This window comes from Erpetoichthys calabaricus, chromosome 5 (assembly GCF_900747795.2).
Source record: "Erpetoichthys calabaricus chromosome 5, fErpCal1.3, whole genome shotgun sequence".
Lineage (NCBI taxonomy): Eukaryota > Metazoa > Chordata > Cladistia > Polypteriformes > Polypteridae > Erpetoichthys > Erpetoichthys calabaricus.
Genome location: NC_041398.2, coordinates 237,080,286 through 237,098,014, shown reverse-complemented (window position 1 = coordinate 237,098,014; position 17,729 = coordinate 237,080,286). Strand labels below are relative to the sequence as shown.

General features: G+C 37.4%; 1 protein-coding gene across 1 annotated transcript in view; it reads left to right on the top strand.

Moving 5' to 3' along the window:
- The first annotated feature begins 861 nt into the window (after positions 1-861).
- Positions 862-17,729, top strand: part of rbm46 (RNA binding motif protein 46) — a 34,466-nt gene continuing 17,598 nt past the window's right edge. The window contains exons 1-4 of the mRNA XM_051928167.1: positions 862-946; positions 7,317-7,489; positions 14,558-15,025; positions 16,455-17,222. Coding sequence (XP_051784127.1) covers positions 7,339-7,489; positions 14,558-15,025; positions 16,455-17,222 — 1,387 coding nt within the window. The 5' untranslated portion in view covers positions 862-946; positions 7,317-7,338. The remainder of the gene's footprint in view (positions 947-7,316; positions 7,490-14,557; positions 15,026-16,454; positions 17,223-17,729) is intronic.

The following is a 17,729-nucleotide window of genomic DNA, read 5'->3' as shown; positions in this document are numbered from 1 at the left end:
GTGGCAGAGCAACGGGCGCTCAGCAGGCTCCTATCAATTATGGAAAATCCACTTCATCCACTAAACAATGTCATCTCCAGACAGAAGAGCAGCTTCAGCGACAGACTGCTGTCACCGTCCTGCTCCACTGACAGACTGAGGAGATCGTTCCTCCCCCAAACTATGCGACTCTTCAATTCCACCCGGGGGGGGGGGGGGGGTAAACGTTAACATTATACAAAGTTATTGTCTGTTTTTGCCTGCATTGTTATCAATCTTTAATTTAATATTGTTTTTGTATCAGTATGCTGCTGCTGGAGTATGTGAATTTCCACCTGGGATTAATAAAGTATCTATCTATCTATCTGAACGTTATGCCAAACCATTGCAGGCCTCGGCCACATTCAAACAAACGCACCCGCTGGCAAATAACGGGCCACTTTCCAGTTTCCAACCTTTTGTAATAAATGACTATTACGAGTGCCTCCTACAGCCAACAGCAAACGCAACAACGACCAGTCAAATCACATCAGTGGTATTACTTGCAAAGTCTAACATAGCTGCGTTTCAACTCATTGTAGTTTCGCGAACACAAAACCAAACGTTTACCTCTAAGTCTGTTGGCTCATTCCAAAACGACGGGTGTTCATCACGCATCATTAAAAAATATGCACACGAAGAAAACATCTACATCAGTGCTTTCCAATGGCAACAATCAATGTCTAAAAACCGATTTCACTTCAAAACACGCCAGCACAACTAGAATAAATGCCGACTAATCCGTACCAAAGCCACGAGAAAATTGGCGACACAGCTTGAACTCACCCTTTACGGGCTGCGCGTGACCATGCCAACTTCGCGCGCACTTGTCCCGTTTGTTTGTCTCAGATGTCATCAGTAAACGACGGCGCGCGTTTTGGGAAAACAAATTTGGTTGCAACGAAACATTTTGGAGAGGCCAGCAAGGGTCAGTTGTAATTATAAAAGTAACCCACTAATGGAAGTAGTGTTGTTTTGTACTTATGAAAAGCGGAGTAATTGTTTGAGTTTAAAAAAAAAAACGGTCGCGGGTTTGCCTTCATTGAAAAGAACGGAGCGCCGGTTCGGTTATGTATTTCTTGACTCTTCCTTTATTACGTGCCATATTTTATAAGTGTGGTTATTTTTTCACGGCCTGTATGTTGGTGTATTGATACATTTTTGTAATGTTTTATTTATTAGTGATTTGTTAGTTGTTACTTTATTTGAGCTGTTATATATAACGACGCGGACCTGGTTGAGTGGACAAAATGTATTGGCCAAGGCAAACAGCGGTTTTATTAACCACTGCAATTTTGCCATTCATTTTCCTTTCAAACACCTCCTGTTATTAAACTTTTCGTTCGTTGGCTTATATTATAAGGAATGCATTGCATTTTACGGCGGCGTTATTTCTACATTAGGTTCCGTGACGCAGTAATTTATATTGAAACGCCGCGATGCAAGGCCCGCACTCTTCGTCGTGTTGTCCGAGCCGTTATTGGCCGCGCGCTTTGTCCTAATTGATGGTTTTCTCAAACATCTGCGAAAATGGCTAACGCGAGTTCTTTCAGATGACAAGTGGTTTTCACTCGAAGATGATTTTGACCAATATCTACCAACGTTAATTCCCTGTTAATTTCAACTTTTGCAAGTAAAACGGTGAGGTCTTTCAGCACTGCTAGTTCAGATGACCTTTCGTTGTGTCGTCTGATACATCGCATTTGTAATGTACAAATGTCTGTGTTAATGAGATCTTGGCTGCTGACAAATTATATGACAAGTGTTTCTTGGTAGTAGTACGATTTTGATTGTGTAGTTTTGATTTTATAATACGAAGATGAGAGATTAAAGAGAATATTAGGATTTTTATTAGAATATGATTAATGACCTGACTGGTAATGGGACTTGGAACATTTTTCGTGTCGGAAACAACATAATACGGAATTACATAAATAATAAGATCAAGCTTGTTGCAGGTGAATTCATAATGTAAATTATAGGGTTATAGGTGAAAATAACAAAAGAGCATGTGTATTAATTTGGAGGAAGTACAAGAATATGTGTTATTTACTTTAGCGTTATACATTATCAGGTCATTGTGCAGCTTGTAGGACATGATTGGCTGTGATACAGGTGGGTGGGTGTTTGTTCTTAACCACACAATCCCTAACCCCCTCTCTAATGAAAAGGATTTTTGATTTCATCTGGTGGGATGGGAGAGTGAAGCCCTTAGTGGAGGGATTTAAATATTTGCCTTCCTTTCTAGAAATTAAGATAGAAGTGTAGGCTACAAGGATGAACAACACTAAATTGACCTATAATAACTGAAGGTTGTGTGTGCGTACAATGCCCTGAAACAATGATATCCTGTCCAAAATTGATCCAATAATAGAAATACTGAGGGCATTGCGCCAGATCAGGTTTATTTTAGATCCATTCTCTTAAATTAAACTTGATTTTCACATTAGTTTTATGGACTTTTATATTATTTTTACTTACCCATGGCTCTGTTATTTCTACTTATGATTATGATGTGGCTGGCACATTTACAGCATTTGAGATACAATTGGTTGCATATCTTTAATTTTTCCAATTGGAGAACAGATAAAATGGCTTGCTCATAGTCACATGGTGTCAGTACCAGGATTTGAACCCATAACCTCAGGGTTTAAAGGCCAAAGTCTTAACCACTGCACCCCTGTTGTAGATGTTAGCACCGCTGGGGGACCTCAAGGAACAATCCTGCCTCCTTTTGTTTTCACTCTGTACACCTCAGACTGTAAGTATAACGCCAGGTCACATCACTTGCAGAAATTCTCAGATGATTCTGCAGTAATGTGGTGTTTTGACAAGGGGGATGAGACAAAAGTATAGAAGTCAAGTGGAGAACTTTGTTTCATGGTGCAGAAAGAATCGTCTGCAACTTAATAAAACAAAACCAAGCAACTGGTTATTGACTTGCAGCTTAATAAAGAGCCTCCCCAAAGGGAGTGCTCAGCTATAAGTACTTTGGAATGGACAGAGCAGTTTTCTACGCTGTGGTGAGATGGGCTGGTGCTAATTGAAAAGGCATGGTTAGTTAGGAGATCCCCTAGTGGTAGTAGTGAAGGAGAGAATGAAACAAAACTGACTGCAGTTATGAACAATGCTGCAAATCAAATCTCTGACACACTAACATTGAGTGCTTTCAGCAAACAAATTGCTTCTGCAGAAGTGTGATAGGAAAAAAACGGTTCTTATACCAATGGCAAAATGCCACTATAGACTTCTCTGTAACTAAGACTGCTCTGTTTAATCTTTAGCCAAAACAGAATTTTTTTTTTGTTAATTTTAGTAATTCTGTTGCATACATGAGAGAGGGTTTGTTGTTTGTCATAATGTAGTAATATTTATATTTTGAACTTCTGTAAAAAGCCTTATTTTCCGCTTGTGATAAAAAGTGCTATCTGTCTATCAGTTTGTCTATCTGCCTCAGCTGGTTTTTATTTTGAAAGAATCATTTCAGGCTAGTTTTCATTTTATCTTAAAAAACTATATGAAGAAGATTAAGAAAAGCACGGTGTGTGTATCAGTATATAGCAATAGTATTGCAGATACACATTTATGTCCATATAAGACTCAAGCTTTTTTTCCTCCAGCCCTGTATACAATTTTATAAAGTCTTTCATTCACATTATAGTAGTGTCCAGCTTTTTTGGGAGTAGACTGTTTACTTTTAAACTAGGCAGTTTAAACTTGAGGTGTTTATTTTGGCAGCACTAGGTACTTGAAACTTCGGCTCTAGTACTTCACAGTACCTTACGAAATAAGGTAATTCACACAGGCTGCTAGACAGTCCTGATTTAATAAATAACTACACCAACATTCCCTCTCTCTTTTTGTCTTTGGTCGACTGAGGTTAACATTCAGCTGCTTTCAGCAGAAACGGAGTTAAATTTGGTTGACCAGCATAACCAGTCTTTTTACCTTTATTGGTAGGCTTGTGTTCTTTTTCAATATCCCAGTCCTCAGTCTCTTTCCTGTTGGAGTGACACAAATAAGACAGCCACATCATCAATTACACACTTTCTCTTGTTACTTTCAGTGGCTACTCAAAGTATTCAAAGACAGGACCCTCCTATTTAAAACTAACTCTTTGCTGTGTATCTGTGTCAAAAATGTGTTTTATGTAGGCAGCTAACAACCATCGTGCTACTTTGGCTGTATTGCCAATTAATGAAACAAGAAGTAAAGGTAACATCAATGCCCCTTTTAAGGGAAATACCAATATTACTTCTAAGGAATATACTTTTAAGCAATATAATTATGTATTCATATGTAGTAATACAAAATTATTATGCATTATAGTGCATACTTGAAAATGTATTTATTAAAGTGTCTTGTTTAAACTATTCAGACAAAAACAATTTACTGTATATGGAAGTCTCCTGGGATTGTGACATTTTGAGATCTCTGTATTTATAATGTATTTGTGTATTGTGCATTAAATTTAATGTTTCAGCAAAACACTGTTTATTCCACATAAAAATTAAAAGCCTCACTAAAAGCCACCTACCATGTTTTCCTCATCTTTAATTTATATCTATGAATGAGGTGATACTCTTTATTTAGGATGAAAATTCAGGCAGTATCGCCAAAGTGCATCAGAATCTCAAGAAATTTATCTGTTAACAATCTTAAGGAAAGATGAAAAAGAATGGAATTTCAGCCATTCATTAAAATGTCCCAGACACAATAACTTGCTCATCATTCACATATTTCTCACATAAAGCATTCTAAATTGTACCTGGGGTAAGATCCAACCTGTGAAGGAATCTGTTAACAATCTTAAGGAAAGATGAAAAAGGAATCTCTTAAAAATTTCAGAAAAAGAATGGAATTTCAGCCATTCATTAAAATGTCCCAGACACAATAATTTGCTCATCATTCACATATTTCTCACATAAAGCGGTCTAAATTGTACTTGGGGTAAGATCCAACCTGTGAAGGATATCATTAAGCCCCTGCATCACTAGGTCACATGTTTTGTTAATGTCCAACACTTGAAAGTTTTTAGGGAAAAATATTTCTGTATTTCTTGGATAGTCTCAGATTTATAATCACCACTAATGTTTTAACAGCAGTTTTAGGAGTAATACCAGATGAGATAAAAGAAAATGCTATACTACACTACTTGCACAAATAGATCTTTTGCTAAACTAGAAGAAAAAGTCCATCTTTTTATAGTTCAATGGGAAAGAGATGTTTTATTTTATATGAAATTGAAAAAAATTCGAATGTTCTTTATGAGGACCGTTTCAGAATTTTTTCAAAACTTGGCAAGAACTTATCAATGCAATCGTAATTTTAAATATTCCAGATATGTGCTGAACTACTTATAGGAAAAACATTTTAGAAAGGGCACTTCATTGGTTAGGACTGAGTGCTGACTTTTTAAAAGTGTCTCCGGACACTTGTTATTTTTATTTCTTTTCTTTTCATTGGCTTGTGTTTTGTTTCTGAAATAAAAAAGATAAAAAAGAAACAGGAATCAATCCATCAAGCATGTTTTTAGAGATCTGATAGGAAAACCACTCCGACATGCACTGTAAAAAAAAATATATATATTTTTGTGTTTAAAAAAACATAAAATAACCCTAAAATCATAGAGGTTTGGAGCATGCGCTGATATTGCACGTTGCCCCACCCATCACACAACGAACCACCCAGATTGGGACCCAAGTGCAGCTGTGCAATGGGTAAAATCATAGTAATTTCTATTATGTCACTAAGTGGCAAATGACTTGTTAATTCTCAGATAAATGTGTGTTAAAAATGTTTTTCACATATTAAAAAGTTTTTCTTATTTCAGATAAGTATTTAAATCCTAAAAGAATGCAGATCTTTTTGTAAAAATATCAGTCTATTAATATATTAGGAGACTCACAGATTACTAACAATCTGTATATATATAAAAATACATATATATATTTATTATATGTCTTTGTAAGAATATTAGCAATTCATTTATATTTATAGAGCCTATTCATAATTCTGCATATTTTTATAGATAAAAGAAGTTTTAAACATGTTGGTATGACTACCATAAAATTGTAAGAAAAATACTCTAAAATGCTCCTTATTTTTTACATTCACCCTATTTCTAAACCCATTTACCCTGAGAATGAAAACCGGAGCCTATCCCAGCCACCATTGGGTACAAGGTAGTTCACCTTGAGGAAACCTACACAGCCATGCAAACCAAACTCTACGCAGGGAACACCCAGAGTACAAACCTTAACTGTACATTGCAGGGCAGCAACACTACCACTACACCACCTTATTTTTTTCTCATTTGAAGTAGTAATCTTTCTTGTTAAAGAACACATAAAAGTTTTAGTGTATTGCATATCGTTTTCTATTACTTTTTCAAAGTCAAATTCACTCATTGCTGCCGTACCTTTTACAATATTTTTACAATTTTTTACAGTGTATAATTTTTGTGTTTATTTTTTGAATAGGTTTTTTTTTTCTGTAATACTACTTAAATTGTGAAATAAATCTAAATTTACACAAGTAAAATTGACGTAATGTCCTTTAAAAAAGGGTATCATTATTTTATAGTGACGTACAAAGTCTTTTAAACGACAAAGAAAATGTTAAACTGCAGCTCAGCCCTCTTTTTATATATGAAGATAATCAGTTATTTAGAATAACATATAAATAATGAAAAAATCTGTCAAAGTTTTTTTTTGTAATTTTTTTTTACAGTGTCAGAAAAAAACATACAGAATTTTTCCAGTTTCAAAGACAATGTTCTTGGATAGAGTTCCAGATTCTGGGGACCCTATAATGGAAAAAGAGATTTCAAAAAAGTAAATGAATAAATTTGTTTAGCATGCTGCACTAGGGTCACCTTGACACAGTAGGTTTTACTTCTTCTTTAAGGTGCTAGTGTTCTAGTTTTGAATCTCTCTGTATTGGTGTAAGTTCAGTATAATTGTATGCATATTTCTTAGGATTGAACATTGAAGTTAATAAAATGTATGTGCTTATTTATGTGTTTGTTTGCACTTTGCAGCAGGTATTCTTTAGTTAAATTCCTCTTTCATTACTGATTGGTGTGATTCTGTTTCATCTGTGACTTAATTGGAAATGAACAGGTTAGACAAAGCATGGGTATTTTTTTCAAAGAAAGATATATAAGCATATAGGGGCAATCCCTAATTGTATTACATTTAAACGTTTTTTAGATCTAGAACAGTAAATTGCTATTTGAATATTCAATCTAGCAAAAGCATACATAAGCAGTAAATATATTATTTTTCTGTCCTTAGATTTAAACTGATTTCTATAGACATGTCTGAAGAATATGGAGGATTATCCTGTGGTGCCAGGGGAAACAAAATGGAAAACCCCAGTGAAGCTGCCTTGCTTGCATTAATGGAAAAAACAGGTTATAGTATGGTGCAAGAAAATGGACAAAGAAAATTTGGAGGGCCACCTCCAGGTATAGTTTAACATTGATCGTTATATTTGTAATGTTTCTTTAACATTAACTGAAAATTATGAATGTATTTAAAGAGCATTCAATATATTTTCAGATACCTAGTTAAATACTGAAACTCAACATATCATCCAAAACATTTACAGAGATATCAAAAAATAATGGTTTTCAAATATTGCAGTTTTTTGAGACAAAAAACAATACTGAAAATACAGTAATTTTGAAAATGCCTAGTCTTAAACCTTTACTAGTATCTCTTATAGAAATCTTCCAAAACAATAACAGAAAGGAAAATATGTTTAAAACTAGTAACGCATACATTTCTATACAATAGTGATTTTTATTCTTTTATCAAGGTAGTTCTGAATCTGTAATTGTTTCTTTATTTCTTGTTCTTGAAGTCAATTATTTAATAATTATCACAAAGTATATTTTAACAGTGTGAAAACAAGCAAAACTTTACTTTTGGGTGTTGATTGGATATGGGCTCCAATAAACTTCTAGTAGTGAACTTAGAATAATGCTAGCTTAGTGCCTTTGAAAAATGTAGATGTTCAATACTGTTTTAGCACCATTAGATTACTCATTACTATAGTACACTTTGGTATTTTTATAGTTATGCAGAAGATCATGAAAATTCAATTATACTTTGTATGTTTAACTATGCAAAAATCAAAACACTTTTAACAAGGGAATGATCAAAATGTTAATTCTCAGTGAAAGCCACAAGATGGTAGTGTTTTCAAAGTTGTTCTAATTTAGTGTGCTTTCTTTGATTTGTATTATACTTTTATAATACAATATGAAAGTGTAGGAAATGTTCAAATATATTCTATACCAAGAATCTGAATGATAAATATCTTATTTCAATCCTGTATTTATAAAGTAATATGAAATATGTTGGTTAATTTTTTAGCATTCAAAATTAAATAAAAGAAGCTATTTGGTTTTTAGTTTAATAAAGATATTTTTTTACCGATTTCAAAAGCAAGTAGCAGCCACATCACAGTATATTTTGACACATTTGTAAGCGAGAGGGGTTGGGAGCATGTGCTGATAGTGCGTTGCCACACCCACCACATGACAGACAACCTGGATTGGGACCCAAGTGCCGTGGGTGACACCTCAGCACCACACTGGAATAGTGTGAGTTTTTTTTTTTTTTTACTGTGGCTGGAGTACCAATCCTGCCACCAAACCCCAAGTTTTCCCTGTAAATTGAAGGACTTGCTTGCAGGGCTGGATGCAGATTAACATCATACCCAGGACGGAGCAATTGTAGGTCAAGGGTCTTGCTCAAGGGCCCAATGGAGCAGAATCACTTGATTGTTGGCGCAGATCCCTAACCTCAGAACCACCACTCGCCCATAGTTATGAGTTACAAAGAAATGAAGAATTGTAAAGTTGTACAAGCTTTTATCAGTTATAAGTAGATGAAAAAATGTGTAAAGCCAGATGTGGTGTGAATAAGTGCTGCATAATTACCACATAATTAATATTACATTATTATTGCTCATGATATTATTTTTGTAAAATAACATCAAAATTACAGTGCATCCAGAAAGTATTCACAGCGCATCAGTTTTTCCACATTTTGTTATGTTACAGCCTTATTCCAAAATGGATTAAATTCATTTTTTTCCTCAGAATTCTACACACAACACCCCATAATGACAACATGAAAAAAGTTTACTTGAGGTTTTTGCAAATTTATTAAAAATAAAAAAACTGAGAAATCCCATGTACATAAATAAGTATTCACAGCCTTTGCTCAATACTTTGTCGATGCACCTTTGGCAGCAATTACAGCCTCAAGTCTTTTTGAATATGATGCCACAAGCTTGACACACCTATCCTTGGCCAGTTTCGCCCATTCCTCTTTGCAGCACCTCTCAAGCTCCATCAGGTTGGATGGGAAGCGTCGGTGCACAGCCATTTTAAGATCTCTCCAGAGATGTTCAATCAGATTCAAGTCTGGGCTCTGGTTGGGCCACTCAAGGACATTCACAGAGTTGTCCTGAAGCCACTCCTTTGATATCGTGGCTGTGTGCTTAGGGTCATTGTCCTGCTGAAAGATGAACCGTCGCCCCAGTCTGAGGTCAAGAGCGCTCTGGAGCAGGTTTTGCTGCAGTCATCTTTCCCTTTATCCTGACTAGTCTCCCAGTCCCTGCCGCCGAAAAACATCCCCACAGCATGATGCTGCCACCACCATGCTTCACTGTAGGGATGGTATTGACCTGGTGATGAGCGGTGCCTGGTTTCCTCCAAACGTGACGCCTGGCATTCACACCAAAGAGTTCAATCTTTGTCTCATCAGACCAGATAATTTTCTTTCTCATGGTCTGAGAGTCCTTCAGGTGCCTTTTGGCAAACTCCAGGCGGGCTGCCATGTGCCTTTTACTAAGGAGTGGCTTCCGTCTGGCCACTGTACCATACAGGCCTAATTGGTGGATTGCTGCAGAGATGGTTGTCCTTCTGGAAGGTTCTCCTCTCTCCACAGAGGACCTCTGGAGCTCTGACAGAGTGGCCATCGGGTTCTTGGTCACCTCCCTGACTAAGGCCCTTCTCCCCCGATCGTTCAGTTTAGATGGCCGGCGAGCTCTAGGAAGAGTCCTGGTGGTTTCGAACTTCTTCCACTTACGGATGATGGAGGCCACTGTGCTCATTGGGACCTTCAAAGCAGCAGAAATTTTTCTGTAACCTTCCCCAGATTTGTGCCTCGAGACAACCCTGTCTCGGAGGTCTACAGACAATTCCTTTGACTTCATGCTTGGTTTGTGCTCTGACATGAATTGTCAACTGTGGGACCTTATATAGACAGGTGTGTGCCTTTCCAAATCATGTCCAACCAACTGAATTTACCACAGGTGGACTCCAGTTAAGCTGCAGAAACATCTCAAGGATGATCAGGGGAAACAGGATGCACCTGAGCTCAATTTTGAGCTTCATGGCAAAGGCTGTGAATATTTATGTACATGTGCTTTCTCAATTTTTTTATTTTTAATAAATTTGCAAAAATCTCAAGTAAACTTTTTTCACGTTGTCATTATGGGGTGTTGTATGTAGAATTCTGAGGAAAAAAATTAATTTAATCCATTTTGGAATAAGGCTGTAACATAACAAAGTGTGGAAAAAGTGATGTGCTGTGAATACTTTCCGGATGCACTGTAAATGTTTCCAATTGCAAATACTGTTTCCTTCTATTCATACAGTACAGTAGAAACTCCACCTAACACAATGCCACTTGAAGTTATTAGTTTGAATTATAGTTTTAATATAAACAGAACCATTTAGATTTTGTTGTACAGATATACAAAAGCTTTAAATGTAATACAATATATAGCAACCTCTAGACGTATACAGACGGCAACACACTGTCACTTGGTGTTTGCTGTCATTATGTAATATGTTAGAATTCACATGCAGTACCATCAAATCAGAAAAAGATGTTTAAGTACTTTTTAAGTTCACTGTATTTTTACACAGTATTTGCACATTATCAGGCAATTGCATTTATTTAGTTGGCCAACGCTGTTATGCAAAGTGTCTTACAACATTTGCGATACAATTGGTTGCAGATGAAGTGACTTGCTCAGGGTCACACATTGTCAGTAGTGGAATCTGAACCGACAACCACATGGTTTGAAGTCCAAAGCATCTGTTTTTCTGCATAAATTCTTCATTAGTGAAAACAAACCGTTATGCTTAAGTGAGCTTCCATAGTTCTGTTCAACCACAAATCAGCTGTGCTTGCATAAAGTGACACTTGTTTCAGTTCTGTTTTAATATGTCTTGACATTTGGAGTAAAGTAAATACAACCCAGTTTTAGAAAATAATTGTGAGAGGGGAATGGCGTAACTCAGTTTTTATAACCTTTTTTAGCATGGAAGAAGGGTTTTAATGTTGCATGAGTTTGCTAAGGAGCTTCCAGGTACCCAAATGTGTAACAGTATAACTTTTTTGTAGTCAGTAGATGTACAAAAATGTTCTAAGATATCAACATGGCAGTAGCAGAGTAGCATTGCATAGTATACTGGTACTGAAAACCCAATTTTTAAAACTGTACAATACCAGCATTTCAGGATTTTCAGTACAAAACAGAATCTAAAAATACAGTCAACAATGAGTTAATGCTCCAAATTTGCAGCTAATAAGAGGCAAAAAAGAAAATAAAAAATGGCTACCAAAATGGCAGCACATTAAACAGCACAAGCAAATAAGAAAATGTCACGTAGCAAGATTGTTAAAGAACTTCAATTAAGCTTCAGATGTTAACAACACTGAAGGCAGAGTTTCTCAGTCTTTCATAAGGGTACAGTAACACCTTCATTATAGCACAATGATCATCCCACCAGTGTTGCAATTCAACGGTTGCTTTGTTCTGTTGAAACAAGTCCTATTGTACCCATAAAAATAAAGCTGATGAGAGGCAAAGATGTCTTCATTCGGACTCATCTGTTTGTTCTGAAGTTCATTCCCCTTCCATTAAATCCAGATTATTTCTAACAAGGGGGCTTCGCCCCCTGCTCGCTTCGCTCGCCTACCCCCGGCGTTTTGAACCCGTGCCCGCTGGGCAGCCACGTGTGAGGATGACGCACGTTTAATACGGAGCGCTCGCCCATGTCACTCTGGGGCTCTCCACTGTTAATACGGAGCCCCGTCTGTACCATTATGCGGTGCATAGTGGAGTACTGCGGACCCCGAAGTGTTTCCCGTTTCAGTTTGTATTTCGGTTAGTCGAGCTCTTGTTTTTGAAGCTTTTGAATTCCGGTCTTCATTATCTGTAACCTGCTGTCCATGTGTTTGGTCCACTCGTTTCACCTGTTTATGACGTTTTACTTTGGTTTCTACTCTGTCTTTCATTTGTGACCTCGCTTTATTCTGTTTTTGTTATAATGACACCTGGTCCGTGGTGATTATATTTTCCCCTTTTCGAGTAATAATTTTTATTTGTTTGCGATACTGTGATGTTTATCGTACTGTTAATAATGCATCACTGTAATGTGATTCACCTATGCCGTATAGTTTGGATGTGTGAGGATGACGTATGTTTAATACGAAGCGTTCACCCGTGTCACTGTGGGTCTCTCCACTGTTAATACGAAGCTCTTTCCGAACTATTATGCGGTGCATTGTGGACTCTGTAGTGTTTCCCGTTTCACTTCGTATATCGTTTAGTCGAGCTGTTTCTTTTTGGAGGAGTCTCTGCCTGTTTTGCGTCATTTCAGACGTACGTTGTAGGCACTTGCGTTCATTAATTATATCCAGGCAGGCGCGTGTTTGTATCTCGGTCACTCGAGCTGTGTCGTGTTGAACCCGTGCCTGCTTTGCTTATGCAGTTTGAGACGCGCGTTGTAGGAGTCCACGTTCATTATATCTACGCATTAGTGCCACTCACAATATGGCGGCCACGCCTGCGCATTCCGTATTATGTCGGTTCTTACCATCCATACATCCATCCATTTTCCAACCCGCTGAATCCAAACACAGGGTCACGGGGGTCTGCTGGAGCCAATCCCAGCCAACACAGGGCACAAGGCAGGGAACCAATCCCGGGCAGGGTGCCAACCCACTGCAGGGTTCTTACCATTCTGTGTTTTATTTCTGACCTCGCTTTATCCTGCTTGCGGCATGTCAGACGGTTCGTAGTCTCTGTCGTTGTACTCTGGGGAGGGGGGCTTTGTTCTGTAACCTACTCTCTATGTGTTTGTCCCTGTTTTTTAACCTCTTTATGACGTTTTAGTTTGTTTCCTACTCTGACGGTTCGTAGTCTCTCCCATTTTGCTCTGGTGCGGGGGGGGGGGGGTTCTGTGGTGTCTGTGCATGCGTGTAGTTTCTCCCGTTTACTCGGGGGGGGGGGGGGTGTGTGTGCTTTGTTTCTTTAATCCCTTTATAAAGTTTTACTTTGTTTCCTACTCTGTGTTTTATTTCTGACCTCGCTTTATCCCGCTTGCGGCATGTCAGACGGTTCATAGTTTTTCCCGTTTTGCTCTGTTGTGGGGGGGGGGGGGGCTTTGTGTGGCGCCTGCGCACATGCGTAGTCTCTCCCGTTTCACTATGGGGGGGGGGGGCTTTGTGTGGCGCCTGCGCACTACGTCTTTTGCGTCCACGGCCCATGTCCCTGCGTCCATATCCGGTTTACCATTCTCGTTTAGTAATATGGATGTTGGCTAATATTCTTTGCTTTGTATACCCAGGCCATTTTTAATATATAAAATAATAGAGGGCTCCACCCCCTGCTTGCTTCACTTGCCAACCCCCGGGGACAGACACTGAGCTGCTTGAAGGGCATCGGGTTGCCCCTCCATTACAGAACACAATTGTGTATAAAGAGTTGCTATATGAAAGAGTATGCGGAGCGTGAGAGGAAGACAGTTTGGTCCTTAGTTATTATAGACATGAAATCAGTTACTTGAGTATTTCACTACAACTGTGTATTTTAAATACCAATAAATAATTAAAACATAGTAAAAGTAAAAAAAATTAAATTACATTAACGCCTTGTCAAAAACAATGTTATGAATGACTTTATCCTCTAACTTACATTCTATAAACGTTGCTTTTTTGCATTTCTGTTTGCATTTTGTTCAGGATATTTTTCTCTTTCTTGTTTATTGGACAATTCAGTTTGTTCTTGATTTTTATTATATGCAGCTCTTTTTTGTTAATTTTCTTTTTTTCGAAGTTTATTATCAACTTTTTTTCAGATGCGATCTAAAATTTGATGTCCTTGAATAAATAATTTGCTTTTTGGTCTTGCCATTATAATTAACTGCCTTGAAGGGTGAGTTAGCTCTGAGAATGTCATGGGGTGAAATGGAGAGAGGATATGTGCAGTAGAAGTAATGACTGGGTGAGCGGTGTGAAGGGGAGTGCTCAAGGCTGAATAATGCGGACACGACTGAAAACTTTTTTAATATAATAGAGAGAAATAAAATAGAATGTTCTCGTTTTTGGTGATATACTATAACTAGGAAATGGAAGTGGGAAGGATATTGGGAAGTATATGTAAGTAATGAAAATGTTTTCTTAAGATTTTCTCTGAAAAAATTATATTTTTTGCATTTCAGGTTGGGAAGGCCCTCCACCACCAAGAGGTTGTGAAGTATTTGTGGGAAAGATACCTCGTGATATGTATGAGGATGAATTGGTTCCTGTTTTTGAAAGGGCTGGAAGAATTTATGAGTTCAGACTAATGATGGAGTTTAGTGGTGAAAATCGTGGTTATGCTTTTGTCATGTACACAACCAAAGATGCTGCCCAGAAAGCCATTCATATGTTGGATAATTTTGAGATTCGCCCAGGAAAATGTATAGGAGTCTGTGTCAGTTTGGATAACTGCAGGCTTTTTATAGGCTCAATTCCAAAAGAAAAGAAAAAAGAAGAAATCTTGGATGAGATGAAGAAGGTAACAGATGGTGTTGTGGATGTTATTGTCTATCCAAGTGCTACAGACAAAACAAAGAACAGAGGATTTGCTTTTGTAGAGTATGAGTCCCATAAAGCAGCTGCTATGGCAAGAAGAAAACTTATTCCCGGTGAGGCACTTTTCATGGTGATATTTTGAATATAGTTCATTTATCCCCTAGGGCTGCAACTAATGATTATTTTGGTAGTTGACTAATCTTTCAATTTTTTTTTGAGTAGTCATGATTATTTCATGCCTGACTATTTTGATGCCTGCAACCTGTGGTTGCACATCCTGTTCTGGGCTCCAGTGCATGTCTTACCTCATCTGCTCACATCTGTCCACCTGTGAATGTCACCCTGATGTCTCTGCATTAACACGATTAAAATTAATAATAATCAAATTAAAATAACAATCAGTGAAACATATGAATTTGAAAATAATCAGATGTTTTTATATTAGTGTGACCATCACAATAAAAAAGAAATACATTAAATAATACAAACTAAAGTGCACATACAGTAGTCTTTAAACAAAAAAGTGCATTTAACTTAACCAAAAATGGCCACTGGTGTGTCTTAAAGTCCAAAAGTTTAAATAAAGCTTCAATTCAAATAAAATTAAACAATAATGTATAGTTTATAAAAGATTCAGTTCATATATTCCTGATTGCAGTGCAGGAACGTGAGCATTTCGACATGCTCTGGTGTGAGACTGGCTCTCTTCTTTGAGACAATGTTCCCAGCTGCAGAGAAGAGACGCTCAGAGGGAGTAGAGGTAGCAGGAATACACAAGAATGATTTTGCCAATAAGGCAAGAGTGGGATACTTTGCCTCATTTGCCTTCCACCAGAACTGCAGCATCACTGTCCCTAGGATTCAGCCGCTGCACTTGACGAGCCTGCAGTCATCAGCATTTAAAGCTGTGTGTTTGCGTGCAGCCAGTTCAAGCGCAGTTGGCTCGGTGATTTACTGAATCAATGGCGTCAGTTGCACCTTGAACTTATAATAATATATTGTTGCAGTAGTTTTTTAAATAGTTTTTACTTTTCATTGGCAGTGTGTAAAATGATCAGTGTTGCAGTAATTGTGATGCTCTTTGCATGAAAAATATGTGTTCTATTAAAATTTCACATTTTCTTTGTGAATTGTGATGTTTACTTAAAAAGTGCAGCTAAAAAATATTTGGTGTCCAGGGATGCATTAACCCCCAAATGTGAGTGAGTCTGGATTCAAATACACTTTCCTTCAGCTGAGAGGCATTACTTTACTTTTAAATGGCCCTGTTTTAGATAGTGGTATTTTTTTGTTGTTGATTTAATAAAATTGTGCAGTTACCAAATTACATTTTATTTCAAACAAAATATGAATGAACAGAAATATTACAGCCCAACAATTTACCTGTCATCTTACATCAGGAAGCTTTTTTTGATTATATTGAAGAAGTGTCATTCTGCACTAGGTTCTCCAATCTGATGTTTGGTATACAATTTAAAAAATCTAAATGTTACTCTTTAAAAATCTAATTAATTTATTACTGTGGATTCTTTTTAAATACAGGTACTTTCCAACTATGGGGCCACACTATTCAGGTTGATTGGGCAGAACCAGAAAAAGATGTTGATGAGGAAACAATGCAGCGTGTAAAAGTCCTTTATGTAAGAAATTTGATGATTTCAACTACGGAAGAAACTATACGGCTTGAATTTAGCAGATTTAAGCCTGGAGCTGTAGAACGAGTAAAAAAACTTACAGACTATGCTTTTGTACACTTCTACAGTCGTGATGATGCTGTCACTGCTTTGCATGTCATGAACGGGAAGACAATTGATGGATCTAGCATTGAAGTGACTTTAGCTAAACCAGCTAACAAGGAAAGCAACAGAAGAAATCATCAGAAAGGACAGGGCAGTCCTACCTCTGATGGGCTGTTGTTTCAAAGCAAAGAAAATGGGCATTCAGCCACTCCCACAAGGCCCCTTAACTTACCCACGCGATTTAATAGTAATCATAATTCCAGTTCACAAGAAGTAGAAAGATGCATATTCCCATTTTACCCTGGAACTAATCTGTCAGCAATAAGTATGTATTCATTAAAGCCAAGTTACTTCTGCTCAGCTGTAACACTACTAGAGTATTACTGCAACAAAAATGGATGGGGGCCTCCAGAATATTATTTGTTTTCCACAGCAAGTCAGGATGGGAAGCTTCTTTTGATATACAAAGTTTTTGTTACTGGTGCTGGCAGTACTTTCATGCCAGATAAGCTTTGTACTGTCCTGGAGGACGCCAAAGAGCTTGCAGCACAGAATGCCCTTTGGAGTTTAGGTAAGTGTATTTTTAACATATAGGGGAACTTATTTATTTTATGCAAATATAACAGGGGAGGGTTGCAGGGGAAGACTTGCCTGGGGACCACTTATTAAAAATTTTGTAGGGAAAAGCAGCAAAGTCTGCTTATGAAATGGCTCTGCCTACAGGGTTTCTTCCAAAAACCTGGCCCTAGTTTCATTCAGTCCCTGCTATTTAAATGTTTGGAGGTTTTCAGTGTCCCATTTCTGCTCATGTATTAGACAAATAGGTAAAAAACTTCAGAAGGACAGGGAAAGAGAAAGCAAAAGAACTGATCAAAAGATTTGACACCGAGGTAAAACAGAAAGCTGAAATTGCTATTATCAACTTCTTGGAGTGGCACAAAGCGGCTGACGCCTAATGATTCATTTCTATATTGTAATAAGTGCCAGAAGAGACATACACAGACGTAGACCACTGCAGATAACATCCGTATGTATGGTGTTCGCATCAGTACCCCGTATGTATGGTGTTTGCATCAAT